This window comes from Thamnophis sirtalis, unplaced genomic scaffold, assembly GCF_051295495.1.
Source record: "Thamnophis sirtalis isolate CommonGarterSnake01/CBP01778 unplaced genomic scaffold, rThaSir2_p1.2 scaffold_5, whole genome shotgun sequence".
Taxonomy (NCBI): Eukaryota; Metazoa; Chordata; class Lepidosauria; order Squamata; family Natricidae; genus Thamnophis; species Thamnophis sirtalis.
Window position 1 is genome coordinate 29,246,682 of NW_028261385.1, and position 27,887 is coordinate 29,274,568.

At 39.9% G+C, this 27,887-nt stretch overlaps 1 protein-coding gene across 1 annotated transcript in view; it reads left to right on the top strand.

Moving 5' to 3' along the window:
• The window catches only part of RAB3C (RAB3C, member RAS oncogene family), a 98,771-nt gene that overhangs the window by 50,764 nt on the left and 20,120 nt on the right, over positions 1 to 27,887 (top strand). Inside the window, exon 3 of the mRNA XM_087715531.1 lies at positions 67 to 185. Within this exon, the coding sequence (XP_087571657.1) occupies positions 67 to 185 (119 nt within the window). The remainder of the gene's footprint in view (positions 1 to 66; positions 186 to 27,887) is intronic.

The following is a 27,887-nucleotide window of genomic DNA, read 5'->3' on the forward strand; positions in this document are numbered from 1 at the left end:
CTGATGTAAGTGTTGAATTTCACTACTTATTATTAGACATTAACTATTGATATTTCATGGTTTTAGGATACAGCAGGTCAAGAGAGATATAGGACAATTACTACAGCCTACTATCGGGGCGCTATGGGCTTCATTTTAATGTATGACATCACCAATGAAGAATCTTTCAATGCTGTACAAGACTGGTAAGTAAAATATATTTAGGAATCCATTGGAAATAAAGGATAGTTGACCCGACAACCTCATTTTGACTCTTGTTGTTATAAGAGTTGGCTAAAGGTGCCTTTCTTATTAGCATGAATCTGATTTTGAGAATTATTTATTCTGGATTAAGCTGTGCCTCATGCCAACTACAAAACTTTAAACGTTTCCCCTCCTCATTAGTGACAAATTCAAATGTCTTCAAAACAACATAAGAAGTGCTCTGCTGGATTGGACATTTGACTCATCTAGTCTAGGGGTGACATAATAACAGTGTTCCAATATCTCAGGGGCTGCCACAAAGAAGAGGGAGTCAAACTATTCTTCAAACCACCTGAAGGTAGGACTAGAAGCAAAGGGGGGAAGCTAATCAAGGAGAGAAGCAACTTAAAACTAAGGAGAAATTTCCTGACAGTTAGAACAATTAATCAGTGGAACAGCTTGCCTCCAGAAGTTGTGAATGCTCCAATACTGGAAGTTTTTAAGAAGAGATTGGATAACCATTTGTCTGAAATGGTATAGTGTTTCCTCCCTGGGTTGGATTAGAAGCCCTCCAAGGTCCATTCCAACTCTATTCTATTCTATTCTATTCTACTCTACTCTACTCTACTCTACTCTACTCTACTCTACTCTACTCTAATCCAGTGGTGTGTTCTCACAGCAGCCAACCAACTACACAAGGAAGCACACTAGCCTTCCAGAAAATCTTCAGAGGTAGTCGCAGTGCCATCACAGCTAATAGACTTTGATCCCCATGACTTTCATGAATTGGTGCTACCCCTTTTTTAAAGCCAGATAGCCAGCACCACATCTTATAGTAGCAAGTACAAAAGTTTAATTGTGCATTTTACATTGAAAAAAAAATCCTTTTGTCCTGATTCTCCCAAGATTCTGTTTCACTGAGTTCTAGTTCTTTGGGAAGAGGGAAATAGCTTTTCCTTGTCCACTTTGGTTGTTTTTTTTAATCCCTCCTTTATTATTTTTACAAATAGCTCAAGGTAGTGAACAGATCCAATACATCTTCCTCCTCCTATTTTTGCCCCGACAACAACCCTGTGAAGTGAGAGGGCTGGGAGAGAGCGAATGGCCTAAGGTCACCCATTGGCTTTCATGGCTAAGACAGGACTTGAACTTAATCATCTCTGGCTTTCTAGCAGGATGCTTTAACCACTACACCAAACTAAGTCTACACCATACACAAGTTTGTATACCTCCATCATGTCTCATCTAATTCACCTTCTTTCTAGATCAAAAAACTCTAAATGTTACGTTTCCACATGGGGAAGTTCTCCAACCGCTTCACCAACTTAGTTGATTCCCCTGACCGTCTCTAGTGCCCTTATATCCTTTTTGAGATGTCATGACCAGAAATGTTCACAACACACACAAACCAGATGCTCTCTCATTGATTTATAGAAGGGCATCATGATATTATGGGACTATTTTCAGTCCCATTTCTTTTATGTCTAACATGCTGTTCACCTTTTTTTTTACAATGAATGTATACCGTGTGAATACCTTAATTGCATTATTTGCCATTACTCCAAGATCTCTTTCTTCATCAGTCATTGCTAGCTCTTAATGTACACTGTTATTGTTATGGTAAGTTACACAATAGGCCAGATGTTTAGACTGGTTTGGCATTTTTAATCCATGTGTTGAGTCCTCCGCAAGGGCTTGGGATAAGGCAGTTGTTGTTGTTTGATAGTGTTGAATATATTGTTGAAGGATGTAAGCTGTTCCAAGTAAAACTGCCTTTGATTGATGGTGATTTTGTTACTTCCCTTCCCTCCTTTTTTTTTCCTCCTCCCTGTTAACCCTCCCCCACTCAAATTCTTATCAATGCAATCAATACAGTCTTTCCTTCTTTCAACAAAAAGTCCATACGAGGTTTCCAGTCTTTCAAAAGGTCTATATCATTTCTCCTCTGACCATGCTGGTCAATTTCATCATTCCTGTAAATTCCAACAATTTTATAATGCAGTCTTCCACTGTGGATATTTCACTGTTCTTCTATCTTTGTACATCTGGAACGGTAATCTTGCTGCAGTTATCATATATGATATTAATTTCTCGTATTTGTTTTCTAGTTCAAAGTGCATAAGTCTTTGATCAAAAACATTCTGGTTTCATCATATTTTCATAAGTTTGTTATGTATAGTTGAAGGGTTTTTTTTCTTTTTTATTGCATTTCTTATAAATATATTAAATAATGAAAAGATTGTTTTCATTCTTGTGGGGATTTCGGACCTTTCATATATTAAATTATAGTTTTTAAATCCCATGTTTGTATTGTAAGTTTTGAAAAGTCCCATAAGTACGGTATAACTTTAATACTGTAATTTCTTCTATTTTCTTTTCTTTTTTTTAGTTTTCTGACTTGCTGCAGTACATTTATAGCAATAGCTCTAGACTTACATACCACTTCACAGGGCTCTCTAAGCAGATTACAGAGTCAGCATATTGCCCCAACAATCTCATTTTACCCACCTCGGAAGGATGGAAGGCTGAGTCAATCTTGAGCCTGGGGCAGAGGTGGGTTCCTGCCAGTTCTAACCTCTTCTATAGAAGAGGTTCCACAAATCTACTGTGCCATTTAGAACCGGTTCTAGCTCCCTCCCCCGCCTGTCTGTACATCATCAAGATGAAGAGTGAGAGGAGGAATTCTGGGAGTTGAAGTCCACAAATCTTAAAGCTGTCAAGTTTGAACACCCCTGGGTTTTTTTCCCTAAAGGGTTAGGGGTGCAAGGGTCTTGTAACTTGACAGCTTTAAGAGTTGCGTGCTTCAAATACCAGAGTTTCTGAGCCAACATTTTGGTTGCTAAGCAAGAGCATTGTTAAGTGAGTTTCACCACATTTTACAAGTTGGCCATGCCAACCCGGTCACATGGTTGCAAGCCACTCCCACAAAATAGGCCACACCTACAGAAGAGGTTCTAAAAAATGTGAAATCCACCACTGGCCTGGTGAGATCCAAACTGCCAAATTGCAGGCAACCAGCAGGCAGCAGAAGTAGCCTGCAGTATTGTACTCTAACCACTGCACCACCACATCTCATTTATATTTGTCTGAATAATATTGGTGTAAGAGGCATAAAAACATTATTCAGATGAGTACCAACACACAGCAGCAACTCAGAACATCAAAAAAAGGAAAGAGACTATAACACATCTTCCAATCAATGGATACCCACTGATTCCTGGCAAGTTCCTCTCCTGTAGGATTTTTGGCAAAACTTTTCAGAAGAAGTTTGCCCTTGCCTTTTTCCTGCTGGGTTATTATATGATTTTTCAACCTACAACAAATATCTTCCAAGGCCAGAGATCCCACCTTTGGCTCAGCACTGTAGGATATTGTCCAGTTTAGGTGCTGTAAATCCATCATTTAGAAGAGATGTTACAAAAGCAAGGTTTAAAATAGGAACTTTCTAACCCACCCAGCCCTCCCAATTCCTGGCAAATAGATGGGGAAGAAATGGAGGTAGTGACAGATTTTATTTTCCTGGGCTCCAAGATCATTGCAGATGGAGACTGCAGCCAAGAAATTAAAAGACACTTGCTCCTGGGGAGGAAAGCTATGGCAAATCTAGACAGCATACTAAAAAACAAGAGCTATCTCCCTGCCCACAAAAGTGTGTATGGTGAAGGCTATGGTTTCCCCAGTTGCAATATATGGCTGTAAAGATTGAGCCATAAAAAAGGCTGAGCTCCAAAGAATTGAGACCTTTGAACTATGATGCTGGAGAAGACTCTTGCGACTCCCTTGGACTGCAAGGCGATCAAACTGGTCAGTCCTGGAGGAGATAAACCCTGACTGCTCTTTAGAAGGCCAGATCCTGAAGATGAAACTCAAATACTTTGGGCACCTAATGAGAAGGAAGGACTCACTGGAGAAGAGCCTAATTCTGGGAAAGATTGAGGGCAAAAGAAGAAAGGGATGACAGAGAATGAGCTGGCTGGATGGAGTCACCAAAGCAGTAAGTGTGAGCTTAAATGGACTCCAGTGGATGGCAGAGGTCAAGAAGGCCTGGAGGAACGTTGTCCATGGGTTTGTGATGGATTGGACATGACTTCACAACTAACAACAACCACCTAGCTCCTTCTCGTCATTCTACTTCCCAAACCATCTTCCATGTTTCAAACTTAGTTTGCATATAACAATATTTAAAACTTGTCATTTGATTTAATAGATACCCTTTCTCTTATTTTATTAAAAGCATGTGTACCCCGGAAGACATTTTCCTATGCTGGGAAAAGAGCACTCTCAGCTTTGTAACTATCATACGCAGAACATTCTGTTCCGTTAATATTTTAAGATTTACATCTTTTCTGCCCATTGATTATTTATAGAATTGAATCCAATGCTTCACCAGTACAGAGCAACAAGATAAGCTATCATGGTGCACACCATGATTGTGGAAAACTGGGGGGAAAACCTATCATAGCACTTATTTTTTCCTCTGAGATATTTTATTCAAAGAGCATGGAATCATTTTTTTAAAGAAAACCTTGGAAGTCACCTAATCTAAACTTGTCCAACCTAAAAGTTGGTCCAGAAAATCTAGAGCAGGGGCGTCAAACTCAAGGCTCATGGGAGGGTCCATGGGGTGCTTAAATCTGGCCTGTGGGGCCACCCTGGAAACAGCAAAGCACTGACCCGTGGTGCCTCTGCCAGCAAAAACAGAGCTTAGTGGGGCCTCATATGGCCCTCTCAAGCCCTATTTTTGGCCCTGATGGCCTCCTGCAACTTCGGCCAGCAAAAAGATACACACCCCAGCTCTCTTTTCTCTAGAAGAGGGCTGCAGGAGGCTGTTGCAGCCAAACATGGGCTCTGTTTTTGCTGGCAGAGGGCTAGCAAAACAAACTAAAAACAAAACAAAAGGAGAAATGTTTCAGGAGAGGAGAAAGGGAAAGAAGAAGAAGGAAAGATGGGAAGAGAGCAAGGAGGGAAAAATAAGGAAAGAGAGAATAGGAAGAAGGAAGGAGAATGAGGAAGGAAGGAAGGAAGGAAGGAAGGAAGAAAGGAAGAAAGGAAGAAAGGAAGAAAGGAAGAAAGGAAGAAAGGAAGAAAGGAAGGAGATTATAATGAGAGGGAGGGAGGTCCTGAGGGGAGTCCTGCCTTAGCACTTGGCCACCACAGGTGCCCCTGGCATGAGTGATGTCGAAGCCATGCCCACCCTGGCCATTCCCCCCCACCCCCTCAGGTCAAACACAACCTTGATGCAGCCCTTAATGAAATTGAGTTTGACACCCCCTGATCTAGAGGCTCTGGAGCATTTCCAGTAGAAGTCTGCCTGAAGATTTTTTGAAAGCAGGACCCAACCATTATACAGAATACAGAATAACAGGGACACTGGCGGTCTTATTGTACAATCCTCTACCCAAGCAAGAGGCCTCTACCCATCTGCACAAATGGCTATCCAATCTCTTTTTAAAAAACCTCTATAAACAACTTCTGAAAGGAAGTCATTCCACTGATTAATTATTCTCACTGTCAAGAAATTTCTTCTTAGTTCTAGGTTGGATCTCTGTTTGACAAATTTCCATCCATTACATCCAAAGGTGGGTTGCTAATCTTTTTATTATCGGTTCAGGCGTGCACCTCCGTGCTTCCGCATGTGCACGATGCTTTTGCGCATATGCAGAAGTGTCCAGGTGGGTGGGTGGAGCCTCCCATCACTGCTACTATTGGTACGGCCGATCCAGCCCAAACCAGCAGCAACCCACCTCTGATTACATCTTGTTTTACCCTCAAGTGCTTTGGAGAATAAATTGTCACCCTCTTTTTTGTGACACCCTTTCAAGTATCAAAAGACTATAAGTCCTTCTCTTCATTTGATTTGTTATAGTCAATTCCTGCAACCATTCATCCTATGTTTTAGCCTCCAGTCCTTTAATTATCTTTATTGCTCTTTTCTGGACTTTTTCAAGAGTCTCATCATCATTTTTTGTATCATGATAACCAGAACTGGATGCAGTAGTCCAGGTTTGATCTCACCAAGGTGATATATACGATACTAATACTTCACACATTTTGTGGTACTATTCCTCTCTTGATGCACCCTAGGACTGATTTATATGTTAATGATTCAAAAAAAGATACTTGTCCTTAAGCATTTCCCCCAAGAATTGCCAATCCACTTGTTCCATCCCATTCTCATCTTTCTTTTTTAAAAAAGGATTTTTTTTTGTTATTGTGGGGGGAAAAGAAGACTTGTAGTACTAAAGTGTGCAACATTTCCATTTTTTAAGCAAGAAAATGTTTCAGAGCCAACGAGGTGGTCGTATTCTATCAATTTTTGTATCAATTTTTAATACAGATTCAGTCTTTCGATCCAAATATTTTAGTATATAGTTGTTATATTTTTTACACATGGAAGGATGAAAACCTGTGAGAGGCATAATGAATACTAGGGTAAGCTACATTTCTTTTTCTTTTCTACCATCTTTCATTTAATATGACCTGTGGTGGTGCAGTGGTTAGAGTGCAGTACTGCAGGTTAGTTCTGCTCCTTGCCAGCTGCCAGCACTTCGGCAGTTCAAATCTCACCGGGCTCAAGGTTGACTCAGCCTTCCATCCTTTAGAGGTGGGTAAAATGAGGACCCAGATTGTTGAGGACAATAGGCTGACTCTGTAAACTGCTTAATAGAGAGGCCTTTAAAGCACTATGAAGCAGTATCTAAATTTAAGTGTTATTGCTATTTCTTTTCATTTCTTCTGTTCCTTATCTCTCATTCCTTTTCTGTACTTTGCCTGAGTTGTTTAGCCTGAAAGGAAAGAATTGTCATAAATGTGTGTGAAATATAAAGTAAGAGGTGGTGGTTAAATGCAGCACTGCAGGCTACTTAGCAATAGCAGTTAGCAATAGCAGTTAGACTTATATACCGCTTCATAGAGCTTTCAGCCCTCTGTAAGCAGTTTACAGAGTCAGCATATCGCCCCCACAGTCTGGGTCCTCATTTTACCCACCTTGGAAGGATGGAAGGCTGAATCAACCCTGAGCCGGTGAGATTTGAACCGCTGAACTGCAGATAACAGTCAGCTGAAGTGGCCTGCAGTACTGCACCCTAACCACTGTGCCACCTCGGCTCATACTTCAGCTGACTGCAGTTCTGCAGTTCGGCTGTTCAAATCTCACCGGCTCAGGGTTGACTCAGCCTTCCATCCTTCCGAGGTGGGGAAAATGAGGACCCGGATTGTTGTTGGGGGCAATATGCTGACTCTGTAAACCGCTTAGAGAGGGCTGAAAGCCCTATGAAGTGGTATATAAGTCTAACTGCTATTGCTATTGCTAAAACAAAACAAAAAGCAAAAGCAAAATAGCATCTTGGTTTCAAAGTCAAGCAATATGTGCCTTTAAAATCAACATACCATTTGTGCCTTTCTATCCCCAGACTATGATTTGACTAATTAAAAAATGTGTCTAGGCTCTGTGATATAGGCTAAGATTGTATCTTCTGAAGTTGTTCATTCTACATCCAAATTACAGCTAAACTTCATTCTTACTGTTCCGTTACTTTCTACTTCTCCAAAAATAAGACCGGGTCTTATTTTCTTTTGACCCTCAAAATAAGCACTTGGCTTTATTTTGGGGGAGGTTTATTATTTTTGAGCTGCAGCGGGCGTGGTCACCTCATGGCTGCTGCTATGTTGCAATATTTTCAGGGAGGGGTTATTTTCAGGGGGAGGGCTTATTTTAGTGCATGTGCTCAAAAGCAGACTGGCCTTATTAACCTGGGAGGTCTTGTTTTCAGGGAAACAGGGTAGTTTCTCATTTTCTTTCCTATCTAACAAGAGGACTATGTTATCTATATCTATCTATCTATCTATCTATCTATCTATCTATCTATCTATCTATCTATCTATCTATCTATCTGGCTCTGTTTGTGTGTGTGTGTGTGTGTCAGTGGTGGGTTCCGGATCCCGTTCCAACCAGTGCAGCACATGCATGCATCTTAGTGCCCCCGCAAGCCTCTGCGATGCTCCAGCTGCTCTGCGGAGCATCGCGCAGGCACTGTATGTGCCATGCGGATGCGCAGAAGAGCAGAGAAAATTTTTATAAGATGTTTTATAGATGGCACCTAGATCCTAAAAAGCTTGCCTCTATGTATCCAAATGTTCAACCTAAATGTTGGAGATGTGGTTCTTGTGATGCTACATATTTTCATATATGGTGGACATGTCGTAATGTTAAGGCATTTTGGATAAAAATATGGTGGATCCTGCAAAACATCTTTAAAAGAAGGATAAAATTTACCCCCCAGTTGTTTTTACTGGGTATATGTATTGATTTTACAGTAGCAGAGACTAATTTGATTCTGTATTTAATAACGGCAGCAAGACTCTTGGTGGCGCAGTATTGGAAGAAGAAAGATTTACCTACAATTCAAGAATGGACTTTGAAAGTTATGAACTTAGCCGAAATGGCCAAAATCTCAGCATATCTCAAAGAACATTCAAACGAGAGATATAAACGAGACTGGAAAAAGTGGATTGATTACATAAAAAGTAAATATGGGACTAAGAAACTCCAGATAGCTTATGCTTAGTATCAGTAATAATTTAAATTGTTTAAAATTTGGGTAACAGTAAGAAGCTGAGTTCAATGTAGAGATATTTTAGACTGTGATTGTTCAAAAATTATACCACGTATGGTCTTTGGGAAGTCGGGGGGAGGGAAGGGAGGTGGGGATTTAGGGGGAGGGGGGAAATACAATATGTGTTAAATTCCATGATTGTATTTGTATACTGTGGCTTTTCAATGTTAGTGCGAAAATAGAACAAACCGAATATACTGGAAGGTAATAGATACCGAAGGAAAGAGTCGAGTGAAAGAAGAAGGAGGGTGGAGAGGGTGAGAGAGAGGAGGAGGAGAAGGGAGGGAGGGAATGGAGAGGGAGTGATAGGGTTAAGGTTAGAAAGAAGGGGAGGGGAAGTAGGCGTAGAGGGGTGTGTGAGAAGGAAGAATGAAAGTTGGAGGGGGTTGAAAGAGGGTGTATGGCAGGCTAAGGTGGTATACTGGGTTTGTATTGTAGAGGGCATTTTCTATATAAGTGAGGGCCGTGTTTATTATTCAATGTTATATGCCCTGATTAAGCATAGTGAATATGTGATTGTATAGAATGAAAACATAATAAAATATATATTTAAAAAAAAAAAAGAGCAGAATTCTTAAAAGACAGGTAAGGAGCTCGACTGGCGGGTGGGCCTCCGGAGCACCGTACCGGAACGGTATCCGGTACTCTGAGCAGGCTCTGGTACTCGTGTACCGGGGTGTACCACGTGCAACCCACCTCTGGTGTGTGTGTTCCAGCATTACTCTAGAGCGCCTCAAGCAATTTCAACCAAACTTGGTACACAGATGACTTACTCTCTGGAAAAAAATACTTTGGGGGTAAGACACCCCTAACACCCCTCAGGGTGTGGTTCTGTTAAGATACAGCCTGTTGTGCCATACAGACTTCTACTGTACAGCGCAGTGCAGTTGCCATGGTAATGGCTTCACAGTAGTCCACAAGAGAGCTCTCTATGGTAAGGGGGGAAATCCAACATTAGAAATTACATTTGGTCCAGACATTTTCCCCCTATAAATAAATACCCAGGCAACGCTGGGTTATTGGCTAGTTGCAATTAAAACACCATTTGTGGCATATTCTATCTTGGTTTGTAACTGTTAGCTCCCATTAGAACAATGTGATTTTTCACCCCTTCCTCTTTTAGTAGGTATGCAAAAGTGCTGAGGGGGAGGGGAAACCCACATTTTTTTAGCATTGTCTCAAGTACATTTTAAGCTTCAAACTTCCATGCTGCTGAGTTCTATATACAACATCTGCAAGCACCATATAATTGGAACTGCTGGATTTGATTTATTTCTACTAATTACTTTAACCAAATTCAAACATGAAATAAATGAATGCCAAGAGCCATTTCATGCTGCTCTCATGTACATTATTGAATTAGTTCTGGCGTAGATGACATGGCAGCTGTTAACTCTTTACATGCTGCTCTGCTCTGTGAACATTTGCCTGTGTTCTGAATTGTCTTGAGAAAATTGATGCTGTTGCTTATTAACTTGGTGACTCAGCACATCTGACCCACCTTTTCAGGAAATTGCACACAAGATGGTCACAAGCAGGCAGGGAAGATGCTTGAAAAATCTTCCTGTATGGGTTCCCAGCTTGTGCGAAAGCAATTCCTACACTCACATAGGATTCTGTTTTTCTGCTGGATATCCATACAGACATTTTGAAAAGAAAAGATTGAAATATTGTAGTGTTTCTAAGAGTGAATCCTGGAAAAAAAATGAATACTGTAGATGCACACAATCAGCTTCAGAACTGGCTGTAAATTATACATACATACATACATACATACATACATACATACATACATACATACATACATGTGTGTATTTAGTGTCACAACCCCTGGTATGCCCAAATATTGGAGGAAGCAGACTGCTTCCATTCTCTATCTATCGGCTCGTCACAAGAGACCATCACGACAGAAACCCAATATTTTTACTGTTGCCTTTGTTACATTTGTGTTGTATTTGTGCTGTATTTGTGTCTCCCTTTATTTATTTATCAGCACAAATACAACATGTGTGTGTGTGTGTGTGTGTGTGTGTTGTATTTGTGCTGATAAATAAATAAAGGGAGACTAGTATAGATCTATTTCAAGCTATTTAGCTCTCATCAGCTAGCCATACCCTTACTGGGATTTGAACCTGGGCTGTATTACATATTAGGCAGATGTGTTAACCACTAAGCCACAGGGTTCTCCTCCTTATCAGCTGAGCCAGGGAAATAGGTATGTAATTAGTGTTACAACCCCTGGTATGCCCAAATATGGGAGGAAGCTTACTGCTTCCATTCTCTGTCCATCGGCTCGTCACAAGAGACCATCCAGACAGAAACCCAATATTTTTACTGTTGCCTTTGTTACATTTGTGTTGTATTTGTGCTAATAAATAAATAAAGGGAGACTAGTATAGATCTATTTCAAGCTATTTAGCTCTCATCAGCTAGCCATACCCTTACTGGGATTCGAACCTGGGCTGTATTACATATTAGGCAGATGTGTTAACCACTAAGCCACAGGGTTCTCCTCCTTATCAGCTGAGCAAAGAAACAGAGAAAAGAAAAGAAAAAAATTATAAAGAAGTAGCTTTCAGCAGTTACAAGTTCATTTACATTTTACCCTCTTTCTCTAAGGTTGCAACATAATTCCCCCCACTATAATTTACCTTTTCTAATAATTAAACTCATAAATCCAACTTCATTGCTTTTTTTTTCTTCAGCAAAAACTCATAAGAGATTTCCAGTCATTAATAAATTGAAAGCTGCTTTTTTGGGGGGGAGGGGGATGCAGTCCCTTTGCTTCTAACTATAAAGGCAAAGGAACAAGCTGTGGACTTCTTTGTGCTGATCAAATTGGATGGCTTCCACTATTGAAGGATTTTCTGCTGTGTGTGCCAATAGCAACTAGCCTGCAGCCTTTTCTGCACCACTTGCTAAAGATTTTCCAGGATTACAGTTGGGGACAATCTTGAATGAAACTTTAGAGGTGGTCAGCCTGGAGTCCCTTCTGTGCACACCATATGTCTCCCACGTTGGGTTACTTTCACATGTACTCAAGTTTGGAACTGCCTATTAAGAATGAACATTACAAAGTAGTGTCGCCAACCTCCAAATCTACAGGTGGTCCAGAGGGATACCATGGTTGATGTTTTTGAACACTGTTAAGAAGGTCCAACATCACCAGGAGGGGTACAGTTCCTTCATCCTAGTAAGTAAAGATAAAGGTTCCCCCACACATGCATACTAGTCATTTCCAGCTCTAGGGGGCGGTGCTTATCTCCGTTTCTAACCTGAAGAGCCAGACCTGTCCAAAGACATCTCCATAGTCATGTGGCCGGCATGACTAAAAGGCGAAGGTGCACGGAGGGCTGTTGTCTACTTGCATTTTTACATGCTTTCGAACTGCTAGGTTGGTGGTAGCTGGGACAAGTAACGGGAGCTCACCCTGTTACACGGTGCTAGAGATTCGAACTGCTGAACTGCCAACCTTCTGATTGACAAGCTCAGCATCTTAGCCACTGAGCCACCGCATCCCTTGTTCATCCTAGTAATTATCCATAAATACGATCAGTGCTGTCTCTCCATCCTAGACTAGGTCTGAATCCTGACTAAAATGGGTCCAGGTAATCTGTTTTCTCTAGGGTACTCTATTTCTGTATGTCAACAACAATATGTATAATGTTCTCCAGAAAGGCTAGAGGCATAGTGATAATTATCAAAAATAGAATGGTCCATAGTGTTTCCCTTTTTAAAAATTATCTACGTCCACACATTAAACCCTAATGTGATTTGTTTCATTTTGACCTAACATGTTGCATAACAGACACGTGCCAACTGAAAAACATTTATTCAGTAAAGCATTGTTAATCAAATCATAGTTTAGCATGACTTGTAAGTCTAAGCATGGTTTTTAAACCATGTTCTTGGCTTAATATATCAACTACAAAACAGCAAATTGTTCATTGAACCATGAGTAAACATAAGGGATGAACTCAGCTACTGAATAATAATGCAAGCCATATTTTTTTTAATAGATTAAGAAAAATAGATCAACCACACTTATTGTCTTAACTTGGCTTGACTTTCATTTTTGTTTGAAAGGAAATAAGAAACAACAAACAAAATAAAGAAGCATACTGATTTTTTTCAAGGCATCAACTAACAAACTTTTTCATGGATTATTTGACAAGTATAAATTTGAAAACTCTTTAATTTATTGAAAATAATCTCTTATGGGACTTGTGGTGATTGTATTGTGTTTTCTTTTCTCAGATATAGTTAATTAATATATGTTGATTTGAAATGGTTTTGCATTTTGTCCCAAGCCCAAATCAGCAGCATCTTTTACCATGTTTATCAGGGATGTCAAACTCAAGTTGTCATGGCATCGTCATGTAACGTGTCATGACTTTTTTCCCCTTTACTAAACCAGGCCTAGGTGTGGTCATGGCCAGCGTGTGACGCATCCAGCCCATGGTTTGGGAGTTTGACATCCCTGATATTTAGTGACAGTCAAGAAATCTGTGACATGTAAATTGATAGGAAGATTCCTCCAGGCATGATCATGCTAAACTGGAGTTATCTGTTACTAATTTCAAGAGTACACATACTCAAATAGACATACAGAAAATGCAGGTGGACATTTCCTGTCTCAAAATAGAACATTATGTACTGAAAACAATTATGTTCCCCACCCTCGCCCCATCTGACAAAGACATAGACAGATGGAGCTTGGTTTTGTTGAGCAACTAAAGAGGTTAAAAACCAGCCCCACATCAACTTTCATGATTCATTCTAGGCATATTGCAAGATCTAAAAGAGCTTCTACTGCAGCTAATTGACCATTAAATAAAGTCTGATCGTCTTTATCAACTGTTCTACCCAATTAAAGCAAAAAGATCATATTTTAGGTTGCTGGTTTGGTTTTGCTATTCTGCATTGTGCCTGCTTTTAAATTGTAATTGTGGTATTCAGTGTTGCGAAAAATACAATACAAATTTCTGAAGTAGCTATTTCCATTTGAATCTTTGTGGAAAAGCATCGTGAGATTTTTTTTATACCCATGCCAATTCCTTTCTAAATACCTGTCTGTCTATCCATGCAACATCACTAATGTGAATCTTTGCATTATGGCTTTCTATCCTAGAGTATATTCTGAATATGAGCAATAGCTATCCTAAAGGGAAAGACTGTATAGTTAGTTCTCAACTTGTGAGCATTTATTTAACAATGGTTCAAAGTTACCACTTACGACGTACGCCACTTACAATGTGTACTCATACGTACAATCATTACACCACCTCCACAGACATGGGCTTGCAATTTGGCAACTGACTCACCTTTACACCCGGTTGCGCTATTCTCCAGACACATGATCATGGCTTGCAATCTTTTTTGTCAACTTCCAGAAGGAAATTCCCATTGAGGAAGATCCATTCACTTAACCATGGGATTTCTTTAAGTGACCACCATAAAAATTGTTGCACAATTAGGTAACTTGACCTATGACCAAATAACTTAAAATGGAAACTCCAGTCTCAATTGTGTTGTAAGTCAAGAACCACCTGGCAAGTATTCTTTCCAACTAGTATTCTAGTCTAGTCTAGTCTAGTCCTAGGTACTATTTGTATCTGTTGTCTAACTCTCTGCCTCAGCAACAATAAGATGTGTGGACTTCAGTCCCCAGAATTCATGAAAAGAAATATTACTTCTTCAAGTAAATTGTTGTCATCATAAGGAGATGGGTGCACATAACAAGAAACCTAACATAATCACTGCTCATTAATAAATGTAACTTAATGTAGTATGCAAAATAAAAGAACAACAAAGAAAAAGTATGTGATGCACATTCAGTGATTTCTCAGTGAAGTACATTCTCAGGACTGTCTTTCAAAACCAAAATATTTAAAATGGTTCCTTGGTCACCATGGAGATCTTTTCTGTTGAGCTGCAATAAATCTGAATATAAATCCCAAGCTGAAGTACATGTTATTCAGGTTGCGTAGAATTATTTGGAATATTTTTTGGAATATTTTTTATCATTTCCTGTCTTCTTACGATGCATTATACTTTTTTTTTTAATTTTCACTAATTATTATAATGATTTTTAATAATTATAAAATTATTATAAACTAAAGTAGACCTCCAGAGTATGCTCAGTTCACAATTACTTTACAATTAAATGATCAATTAGTTATACCTTCGTTCACAATTAAATGATCAATTAAAATTATGTATGGGTTCAAATATGGAAAAAAAGGTATTTTCCTTCCACAAGAAAGTATCCAGTATAGCCAGCACATTTCAGAATCTAAAGGTTGTGAGAACAATAGTATTATTAATTTATTCTACCGTATGTTGCATCTTAATACAGAGTACTAGATGTACCACACTTGCTAGATATAGAATATCAAATCACCAGGCTGCTTTCAATATGGTATTTTCTGAACTGTATTTTAAAATAAATGCAGGGGGAAAGTGGAGATGTGCCTTTTAAAAATCAGAATTAAGAAAGAAAAGGAGGCATTACATTCCAGAAAAATGGTACAGTTCTTCATTTATTTCCCTACAGTTTTTATCATCTCTTGTTTGAAAATTCATGACTGCTTTGTAATTTATAAGTGATAACATCGTATCTATATATAAAAATGTCTGTCTGTCTGTCTCTCTCTCTCTCTCTCTCTCCCTCTTTGTGTGTGTGTGTGTGTGTGTGTGTGTGTGTGTGTGTGTGTGTGTGTGTATTTTCCAGCAAAGCTCTGGAACGTCTCAAGCAATTTCAACCAAACTTGATACACAGGTTACTTACTCTCTGGAAACAAATATTGTGGGGGTAAGACACACCTAATACCCCTCAGGGTGTGTGTGTTCTGTTAAGATACAGCCTGTTGTGTCTTAAAATGACTTCTACCGTACTGCAGTAAAATGGCTTGTACTATGCAGCACTGTGGAGTTGCCATGGTAATGGCTTCACAATACACAAGGGAGCTCCCTCGGGTAAGGGTTGGGATAAATAAATACCTGGACAGCATCGGGTTATCAGCTAGTATAGCATAAAACATGAGTTATACATAAGGCATACAGACATGCATCAATATGCACATGCCATCTTTAACACTTTTTCTTCTTCATGAGCAGATTGAAGATATGTTCATACTTAACCCTTTTGGAGGAAAGAGTTAACCTGAATACCAAAATCTACTCCAGCTGGGCAAATTATTTCCCAAAGCAAACATTTCGGATTTTTCCTGTAATGAAGAATTGCCTGCTAAAGATCCTGAGTAAATATCTCCTAAAATAAAGCTCAGCTTTTGTTTTAACTCTTCCTTTTTAGTTAGTTTTTTTTTGTCAGTTCAGATAAAGAAGCAACTTATTTTTTACATCAGGTACCAATGCATCATGAACCAGTTCTCATTCCTGGCTAAAATGTGTGGATAGATCTGGTTCAGCCCCTGTTTCTAAAGCACATTTAGTGGCAATAAGGTACCCCAAATTCATGACAGTTGCCCATTGACCAAATTTTGAACACATGAACTTGGGGATATTGTGATGGTCATTAAGTGTGAAAAACAGTTGTGAGTCACTTTTTCAGTACTGTTGTAAGTTCAAACATTCACTAAAAGAGTGGTCCCCAATCCCTGGGTCATAGCCTGTTACTGGGCTGTGGCCCATTCAGAATCAGGCTGTGCAATGTGTCGGGTGAACGCATGCAGCTCCATTTGTACGAGTGGTGGGTACCCTGCACATACTTGAAGTTCTAATTGTGTGAGCAGCATGTTTCCAAATGGAGCTTCATGCATGTGCACGAGTGCCAGTCGCTCGTGCAAATGAAGATGCTCATGCAAGCAGGCACACCTGCCACTCACACAGAATCATTACTCTCCCCCCCTTGCTGGTCTGCAAAATTGGAAATTGACTATAAGTTGAGGACTACCTATAAAGAATATTATTTTATTCTCAGTTATGGTATAGAGAACATGTATTCCAGAGAATTTAGAACGGAGTGTTTATCCATTCTGTTGGAAAAAATATCCATCTGGTTCTGTTCCAATCTGGGAGAAAGGCACTGGAGACAAAATGGAGGCTGGAGGCTGATTGGAAAGAGGGTCCATTTATTGATGAAGCAGAACCACAAGGGTGATTCTGTGCAGCTGATCACAAGGAGTTAAGAGTGAGGGGGATTATACCTTCTCTTGTGCTTTGCACTTGAACTTCCTGTTCCTGTGCAAGAACATGTATTCTATTGGTTGTTGTCAAACTCCCATGGGACCATGAGGGGCAATGTTTGTCTGAGCCAAGTTTGCTTGAAGTATGCTGGATGATGCAATGTCCATAGGAGATTGTGCGATGTAGTGAGCTCTGCTGCTGGATAATCCTGTTATGTTCTGAAAAGTCATGTCTTAATCCCATCATCCTGAGCTGAAGGTCTTTTGTCTTGTAGAAAGGTTGCCCAGTCCTGCTAGGGCTATTAAGAAAGACGTGGGGCTGCTTTCTGTCTTTAAAAACATATTTCTCCTTTACGAAAATATTATATTCTGCCTTTTTAAATATTCCTTAAAATATTTCATTCTTCCAGGAGGGGAGATGGCTTCCCACAATTCCAATAAAGCTATCTCTGAGAAAAGCTCTAAAGTCTGATTAATATGGACTAGGTCCATGACGCTGAACCTATGTGGAATGTGGAGCCATTTTTAGGGACACGTGAGGTGTTTCCCTGTCAGCTGGCCAGGCACATGCATGCGCTGGCCAGTTGACTTGAGCCTTCTTTTGAAGCTGTTTTTTGCCCTCCAGAGGCTTCCTTGAAGCCTCCGGAGTGTGAAAAACCACCCCTACGGGCAAACCGGATGTTCGGGAACAGACTTCTGGTTTGCTCATAGGACTGTTTTTTGCCGTCCAGGGTTTTCAAGGAAGCCTCCTGAAGGCCCCTGAAGGCTCCGGAGGTCGAAAATTGGCCATCTGGACAAACCGGAAATCACCATTCCCAAACTTCCGGGTTCCCTGAAGGCTCCGGAGGGCAAAAAGGGCCCTACGAGCAGACCGGAACTGACTTCCAGTTTGTCTGTAGGTCCGTTTTTCGCCCTCCGGAGCCTTCAGGAGGCTTCCCTGAAGGCTGCAGAGGGCAAAAACATGCCCTATGAGCAAACCGGTAGTGACTTCCCTAACCCCTGTGCTCCCCCCCGCTTTTGGCAAAGGAGCCAAAAAAGGTTCGCCATCACTGAACTAGGTCGTTTCATTGCTAGGTCAAACATGACTACATTTTGAAATACTTTAGCAGCCTCTGGGAAATTTTTCATATTAAACTGTCACAGTGCAGTAACTATGATTACAAGCTATGAAAGAGTGCTTTATTTTACATTTCTGGCAATAAAGGCTGTCCTGGAGCTCAAGTAAAAAAAAAATATAGTTTTTTAATTTTCTGCCGTCAGAATGCTTTACAGAAAGAAATCACATAAGCTCTGCAAACTTTGCCTGCATCATAAGAAAAGATATCAGTGCATTACTGTATGTTAAATATAAATCTCTCATTAAAAGGAAGTTATGAAGGTTACTCTAAAAGTTCTGTTTCTAGATCCAAGATTAATATCCAATATATGAAAAGTGGCATGAGTGCATGTCCCACCTGGCCATTTACATGCACTCATTTTGGGAGATTGTGACTTGCTGGGTCTTCATATCTAAGGCATGTACACCTTAGTGCAATACACACCTCCCCCCCCTCTTAGTGATGTGAGATATTTTCAGCCTTTGAGGGAAAGGTTAGGGTTACACTAATAGGCATTTTTTTTCTCAGCAAACTCTAATTTCCAAGATTTAGTTTGTGAATCAATCAATATGATAAGCACTGACAACCTTGAGCAGGCATTTCATAATAAATCATTTCCAGACAGTTTCAGATCCCCTTTTACTTACTTATTTAAATAAGATTGAATTGAGCATGTGATAATCATCAAGAATGCTTTCAGAAAATCTTCCCTAATTAACAGTTGGGGGGGGGAGTTATGATTTCTTAGAAGGGTACTCAGAGGATTTTATAATTTGCAGCAATGTCTAGCACATTTTTAATTAGCATTTCCAAGTTTGCAGCAGGGATAATCTGAAGGGGGGGGGGAATGCCTTTACATGAACTCCAATTGAACTTGCAGGTTTCTGGAGGACAATAGAAGTCTCGCAGAGCCATTTTTGTTTTTATTTAGAGATAGCACTTAACATGTAGACTTATATTTACTATCCATAGTACTTAACAGCACTCTTTGAGCAGTTTACAATGTCACTAGATTGCTCCCAACAATCCAGGTCCTCATTTCACCAACCTCAGAAGGATGGAAGGTTGAATCAACCTTGAGCCCATCAGGATCGAACTCCAGGCTAACTCCAGAGTGTCTATTAACTACTGCGCCAGTGGTGGGATTCACTTACTTTTGCTAACAGTTTGTAAATATGAGCATGCTCACATGCACGCTTGCTTTGCTTGCCTGCGCCACCTTCGGCACATGCGCAGAAGGCTGCGCATTACTTTGGGGCAGGTGGGTGGAGCCTCCAGCAGCCACCGTTACCAGTTCAGTTGAACCAGTAAGAACTGGCTGAATACCATCTCTGCACCATCTCTTTTATTTAGAGATGAGAGAGAAACAAGAAAATAGGTATAAACATCACAATTAAGGATAAATATATTTATTCAAGTTGCTTCTCTTCAAAATCTAGTGCCCATTTCTAGTTTTGAGCCTTTTACAGAGGGACACTATGATGAACACTTTTAAAATAAAGTAAATTGATGAACATGCAGAACGATTAATAACTGTCATGCCTGAAAGAAAAGTTAATAAGTATACAGTGAAAAAAGACAGTGTTATTCCCACAAAAGAAAGAAACATAAAAATTGTGGCATTGGTTATATAGATGAGTAAAATTAAATACTTCAGTGTTTCAGGTTTTTTTAAAAAATTACAGTCTGGCTGTACAGAGTATAAATTGATCTATAAGGGCAACTATCAGCTAATGTCTGTAGTGTACATTGCCTTAGATCCATCAGAATAAAGCTTAAGTATTATGGCATTAGTATTTATAGAATATTTAAAGAACGACAACCAAAAATCACAGCTCTTTCACAATTTATCCAAGTAAAACAATCATTATATATGATAGCAATCAGTAAAGCACAACTTCATTCTGCTGAATTGAATAGATCCTGAACATGTTGCAATACATTACTAAGAATCTAGAGCTTTGATTGACAATACTAAAATGTAAGTGCAATAAGTAGTTGAGAACAATACACTCCCTGGATTATAGTATCAGACTTCAAATCTATGATATCCCCAAATCAAAAGTGAAGGGCTGTCTTAGTAAGAACTATCTGTTGTTCTCCTGAAGAATGAGAACACACAGTAGATATTCTTTCATGTAGAATTCTAGACGCCTAATATCATCACCAAGGTGTTTCTAGCCTTAGTAACAGCAGCTCTCTCAATAATTTCTTCGGTTCATTTTAAAGAATATTGATTGATGTGCTACACAAGATTATGGCCATGACTGTAAAGTCTAAGTGATAACACTGTTAATTTAAGTGCCAGGATAATAAATCAGGATGACTCTAGCAGCATCTTTTTCTGACTATCAATTTTTTATTAAAAGGGATTAGCTTCCCTAAGGTGAAGCTTATGCCTTTTAATAAAATTTATTGATCTGAAAAGATCTCCTGGGGTTTTTTTGCTCTCCACACAACTCTCCAAAATAAAGTACTAGCAGGATAGAAATCTATGTCCCTCCAGATGTTGACAGCCTCTTCAGTGAAATTTCCCAGAATCCCTCAGAAATATGGCCGCTGATGCTGATGCATGAAATAGCATGTAGCAGTAGCACTTATAATACTGCTTCACAGTACTCTACAGCCCTCTCTAAGAGGTGTGCAGAGTCTACACATTGCCCCGAACAATCTGGCTCCTCACTTTACTCACCTCAGAAGGATGGAAGGCTTTGATACAGACAGAAAACAGGCTGATCAAAGTGTTGTATAGATTTTTGTTGGAATATAAACTAGAGAAGGAACATGTCAAAGAAACTATGGTCGCCTGGGTGAAAAATTTCAGTTACTATGTGGAATTGACTAAGTGGGAAAAACTTTGGATACTTAATCAGAAACTAACAATGGCTACGGCGTATAAAGAAAATCTTTATAAGATGTTCTATAGATGGCATCTCCCCCCAGCACGGCTCTCCAAAATGTTTAAAAATCTGGCCCCAAATTGTTGGAAGTGTAAAAAAACACCAGGCACTTTTTATCATATGTGGTGGACGTGCAATGAGGCAAAAAATTATTGGAAAATGATTCAATCATAGTTAGAACAAATGGTGGGAGACCAAATCTTGTTTAAACCAGAAATGTTTCTCCTAGGTATAATACCGGAGGGGTTTAAGAAAGATATACTGTATCTAATTATACATGTACTAACTGCAGCGCACATAACTTATGCACAATATTGGAAAAAAGAAAATGCACCATCAGAGCTAGATATAATCAGAAAAGTGTTGGCCTGTGAGGAAGCAGATAGACTCACTCTTGAACTTAAAAATAAAGGGGAATCAGAATATTTTGAAGTCTGGAACAGATTTTATGATTGGTATAAGACAAGGTGACAAGACTGGAACAAACTGTATATATTGTGATTGGACAGAAGGATAGACGATGTATTAAGTAGGCTAATTGTTAATGGTTGAGACTAGCTGTATATAATGTGAATGTATGGTCACTTTGACTTCGTGGTACTCCATTGTTTTAAATATAAAAATAATAAAAATATGTTTAAAAACAAAGAATGGAAGGCTGAGTCAACCTTCAGCCAGTGAGAATCAAACTGCTGGCAGTCAGCAGAATTATCCTGCAATACTGCATTCTAATCACTGAGCCACCACAGGGGTTTAGCACGGTACAAAAGTCACAGATTGTCTAGCCTTATACTGGAAATTAAAAAGTTGAGGAAAAAAAACTGCTGGATGCTGCTTACACACTTTTCTTCAGTGAATCTCAGTTCTGATTATATCTCCTTACAGTCAAACCTGAACCTAAAATTACATGTGAAAGTGTATTCATTTCAGAGGTTAATTTATATGATTTTTTTCCATATAGGACTGAAAATTATTTTATAATTTTCTCAAAAACACCCTTACAAATGCATTTCTATTTAGAACTGTGTTGCAATGAAATAGCAGGATGACAAAGAAGTATCAGATTCTGATCTTTGGGCTCATAATATTATATGTGGGTACCATGCATTTACCCCTGGTTTTCTTTCTTTTTTAAAAAAAAGTTTATATCTTTGCCTTAAAATACATGTCTCACATTAAATACTTTATAGTTGACTAGCTGATAACCCGGCGTTGTCCAGGTATTTATTTATAGGGTGAAAACATCAGGACAAATTTTTAATGTCGGATTTTCCCCCTTACCAGAGGGAGCACCCTTGTGGAGTACTGTGAAGCTGTTACCATAGCAACTCCACTGCACTCTACAGTAGAAGCCATTTTACAGCAGTACAGTAGAAGCCATTTGAAGGCACAACAGACTGTATCATAACAGAAAATACATCCCAAACAGTGTTAGGAGTGTCTTCCCAAACAGTGTTAGGAGTGTCTTACCCCCACAATATTTGTTTTCAGAGAGTAAGTCATCTTGGTACCAAGTTTGATTGAAATTGCTTGAGGCGTTCCAGAGTTATGCTGGAACACACACACACACACACACACAAACACACAGAGCTATTTTATATATATATAGATTATATAGTGCTATTCGGATAGTCCTTGACTTAACAACAGTTCGTTTAGTGACTGTTCAAAGTTACAATGGCACTGAAAAATGTGACTTCTGACTGTTTTTCACAGTTATGATCTTTGCAGCATCTTCGTGGTCATGTGATCAAAATTATGATGTTTGGCAACTGATTCACATTTATGACCGTTGCTGTATCCCAGAATCATGTGATCCCCTTTTGCGATCTTCTGACAAGCAAGGCCAATGGGGAAGCTACATTCACTAGGTCACTAGTTCACTTAACTTATCAACTGCAGTGATTCACTTAACTACTGTGGCAGCAAAATCATACAATGGGCCAAAACTCACTTAACCAATGTCTTACTTAATAACATAAATTTTGGGTTCAATTATGGTCATACATTGAGGACTACCTGTACTGTATGAGCTGGTCCTGGCTGTTAACAGAGAATGATGTGATGGAGGGAATCTTATGCAAATGTTTTTTGCACCGTGATATTTCACGTACAATATGGGATTGGAGAAGTATTAGGACGGTGGAGTGACCCAAGCTCAGAAGGTGAGGTGGGAGAAGATGATTTATAGCCATATAATGATGCACTTCATGCCTGTTGACAACTCCCTTAAAAATGCTGCATCTTTTTTAGTGCAATATGCATTCATTTGATCTGATACACTCTTTTTTCTTTCAATAGCAATAGCAATAGTAGTTAGATTTATATATTGCTTCATAGGGCTTTCAGCCCTCTCTAAGCGGTTTACAGAGTCAGCATATTGCCCCCAACAACAATCCGGGTCCTCATTTTACCCACCTCGGAAGGATGGAAGGCTAAGTCAACCCTGAGCTGGTGAGATTTGAACAGCCGAACTGCAGAACTGCAGTCAGCTGAAGTAGCCTGAAGTGCTGCATTTAACCATTGCGCCACCTCGGCTCTAAATCCAGATCATTGCATGGGCATACCAGTCCTGGTTTTATACTTCATATATGAACTGTGATTTAGCTTACTGTCCCTAAAATTGGAAACATGGAATGAGAATCCTAGTTTCGTAGCTTAATACTGTATATATAACCTCATGTTAATATAGTATATCAGTGTGGTGATTTTCCATTAAATTTTATCTATGAGGACTAAGTTCCAAGTCTATTTTGAGGATAATAATTCTACCTAGAGAGCAAGTTTGTGATGGCTAATGAGAATCCCAAGTCCCCAGGTTGTAGTTTTGATTAAATAGCAGGATAGTATTTTTTGGGTGGTGGTAATTGATTTTTATTTTATTTATTGCATTAATATTCCACTTCTGCCCAAAATAACTCTAAACATATAGATACTGCTATGGTCTTCACAGAAATTAGATAGTCCAGAGCTTTACCATGAAAAAGATTAAGACTCGGATGTCTTGCCTTTCAGCTGAACATCCAGAACATTTTCATTTTCAGTTCATTGGAAGACAATCTCACAGTTTGGGCTTCAAGCTTGTTCCTCACATATCGTTTGTCAACCCTGAAGCGAACCTGGCTGGGGCCATCTTTGAGGCTTCAGGATTGCCACTAGATGGGAGGGGGAGGGAAATAGTTAGCTGGGGTTTTGCAGCCAAAACAAAAGGTTTTCCTGTGGGAACCAAGGTCATTCCAATAGGTGGCTGAGAGAGGAGGAGCAAGGTAACCAAACAAGTGTGCAGCACCTTGATTGGACCATGTGATTCATGACTTGGGGAAGGGGGAAATCTTTCTGTTTTAATTAGGTGAAAACCACAGGAACTTTCAGAGTTGGTTTTCACCAGTTGTTCCCAATATGATGTATCCAATAAATTTGTTCTTTGAGGAATCTACCTGCTTCTGAGTTCTATTTTCTATGGGTGCATTACTTGGAATGCTGACATTTTTCTTCTCACGTTCCCATCCTTTTCCTGAATCACCTTATTGCCTCTCTTGCCTGGTAAATCTGTCTTCTATACCCAAAGAGAAAATCTTTTGAGTAGAAAGCATGGACATAATCTGTGAGCAATTTACTTATATTTTGAATTCCTCCTTATATTCAGGAGTGCAGATTCCCCATCTGAGCGCAGTTACGGTATTCAGGGAAGGAAATGAGATCATCAGGGAAGGTTTTGCCAATTTTCTCAAGCAAAAAGCAGCCTTTTCCTAAATCTATATCTGTGTGGTTTGGAGGGCGCTGCGCCTCTGGGATTTTTCATTTAGTCTAATCCATCATCAGTGTGAATACCTGTCAGGTCAGAATTGCCTTTGGATGAAACATTTGTTGTAGGATTATGGACAATTTCTTTTTCAAGATGTATTTCTTTTAACACTGATTAAAAAAATACATTTGGTGCAAAACAAAATGTGGAAGCAATCATATTTTTCCCCTGCATATATTGTATGTGGAAGTCAGTGGCGGGTTCCTACCGGTTCGGATTGGTTCGGCTGAACCAGTAGTAGTTTGGTGGCCTGGGTCGCTGGAACTGGCAGCGACCCAGGCTTGCCACACCCCTGAACCAGTTCCCTAGTTGGCGGTGCCATTTTGTTTTCCAGTTCTGCGCATGCACAGAACAATTTTAATTTCACTGTGCATGCGTATGCAGTGCATTTGCAAAGTGAACACATGAACGAACCAGCAATAGTGCTGGCTGGAACCCACCCCTGGTAGAAGTTGAGTAATTAGATAACTCTCAAGAGAAGAGCGCACAAAATAATAATGCAGAATTTGGAGTAAATGTCTTCCTTTCTATAATATGCCATCTTAAATCCTTGTAACAACTTGGGGAGAGGGGGGAGGGAGAGAGGCCAACATTCTGCATCATATTGTTATCTGATGAAGGATTCCAAGCTTGTTTCCAAGGTAACCAATCTCATCATTTAGCAGGCTCTGCCTTGGTGTCACCTGTTTCAGATGAATTTGATTGTTTCCATTCCCAGATTCTTGGAATTATTTTCTCCTTTCCTATTTAAAAAAATATATAAACACATTTCTCTAGATTTACCTTTGCTACTTAAAAATGAAAGCAAATGGAAAGCAAGTTAATATTTACATTATTCAGTGGCCACTAGCTTCTGATGGTAACTAACACTTAAACAAATTGCTTTTCTAGGAAAGGTGGATTAATCTTGGCACTATTCAAGGCTCTCTACTTTCTGGCTCTTAATAGTTTCCTTTGTTCTGCATTTAAATGGCTGCTGGAGAAAACAACTCAATTTTAAACGGAATAAGAAGATATTATCAATAAAGGATGAATGTCTTTTGCAAGATGACAAAGACCAGTCACAGGCTTCTTGTTATTGTTAGTTTGCTGGGGCTCGGCTGATAAATAAGGGCCAGGAATTGCTGTTCCTAACTTCTTCTTTTTTAAAAAAAATATTTTATATCAAATATAGGCAATCTAAGTTCTCCAGGGACACATGGAATGAACTCATTTTTAAAGTTCTATAATCCTAACCAACCAAAAATTGCTGAAACTCTGCAACATAGCTTCTCATTTATTTGAGATGACAAAAAAACCTGCAGAGAAGGTATAAAATAGCTTTAACAACAACAAAAAAGGCATTTTGCTCCTACCGAAACATGAGTGAAAAATAAAGGAATAGTCAATTTAGTCTCATCTATGCCAATTGCCACTTGGCATTACCAGCCTGCCCAATGAGGCTCTTAACCCTACTCTCAAGACCAAACACAAATAAGGAAATAAAACCAAATCTGCAAATCACAGTATAGTCTCTTAAAACAAAAGATTAGTTCTACTGTTCCCATTTTGAACACAGCCTTGTGACACCAGCTTCTGTATCCACGATGGCAAACCTATGGCACGCACAGGTGGGACATGGAACCATCTTGCAGGCATGTGAGCCTGGTCAGCTCCACTGCGCATGCGCACATGCCTCCCACCAGCCAGTTGATTTTCGGGTCTCTGCTGGGAAAAGCGCATGCATGCCTGGGGGTGGTGGTGGGGGGTTACACTTGCATGCCTGGGTGGTGGGGTGGATGCAGCGGCCCCCATTTTTGGTTCCAGGAGGCTTCACAGAAGCCTGCTAGCACCACAATCGGGGGTAGGGAGTGCAGGGCATCCCCTACCCCCCGCCCCATTTTGGTGCTCGCAGGCCTCCCTGAAGCAGTAGCCCCCCACACCCATTTTTGGTTCCAGGAAACTTCAGGGAGGCCTGCGAGCACCAAAATGGGAGTTGTGCATGCATGCACAGGGTTGGGGGAAGCAGGGGGTGTCCAGTGCGCATGCACAGGAGTGGGACCTGTGGGGCATTGGATTATGGGTGTCAGCATCCCTGCTTGCACATTTGGCACCCAAGGGAAAAAAGTTTTGCCATCACTGTTCTATATGAACTTCCTCCAGCTACAGGCAAGAGGTGCTGATACCCAGAGCTTTGTAGTAATAGAGATACAAATAGAGTTATAAGGTTGGGAGCAACCTTAGTGGTCTTCTAGTCTAACTCCATGCCCAAGGCAAGAGTCTCTATGCCATCCTAGACAAATCTTAAAATCCATCAATGATGGAGCACACATGACTCCAGGAGGCAAGGAGTTCCATTGACTAACTGTTCTCACTGTCAAGAAATTTTTCCTTAGTTTCAGGTTGGGTCTCCCTCTGACAAGCTTCCACTCTTTGCTTCTTGTCCTATCCTCTGCTGTTTTGGAGAATAAATCAACCCCCTTTTCTCTGTGATGGTCCTTCAAGTATTGAAAGATGGCTATTGTTATCTCTACTAAGCCTTCTCTTTGTTAGACTAAACATACCTAGTTCTCTTGGTTGTTCCTGGTATAGTTTAGCCTCCAGTCCCCTTATCATCTTTGTTGCTCTTCTCTGCACGCTTTCTAGAGCTATTTGGTATTGTGGTACCTAGAACCGGACACAATATTCCAAGTGTGGTCTTACTAGTGCAAATATAGAGTGGAACTATCACTTCTTGTCATTTTGATGCTAGCCCTCTGTTGATGCAGCCTAGGGCAATAAACCATATGAAAAAAATAAATCTTGGAATATAATTGATTGCAAGATGTAGGATGTGGCTGCATAAAAGGAAAATGCAGCTGTTGCATCAACATAATTTCTATCAACTAGGCATAAACATTATTTCAAAAAAATCTTTCTGAGAAAGATATGAAGAAGGGCATTTAAGATGAGCAGGGCAGTGGTAGGTTCCGAGCGGTATGCCCCAGTACAAGCATACTGGGAGCAGCTGGGTACCGGAATAGTATTTTGGAGGGCCCACCCGCACATCTGCGTTCCTTACCTGTATTTAAGCCAACCGGGCTATTTGGACACGGATGTGTAGCATACGGCTACATACTGCGCGACCTCTGCTGAACAGCTAGAATGTCGCAGAGTGGTGG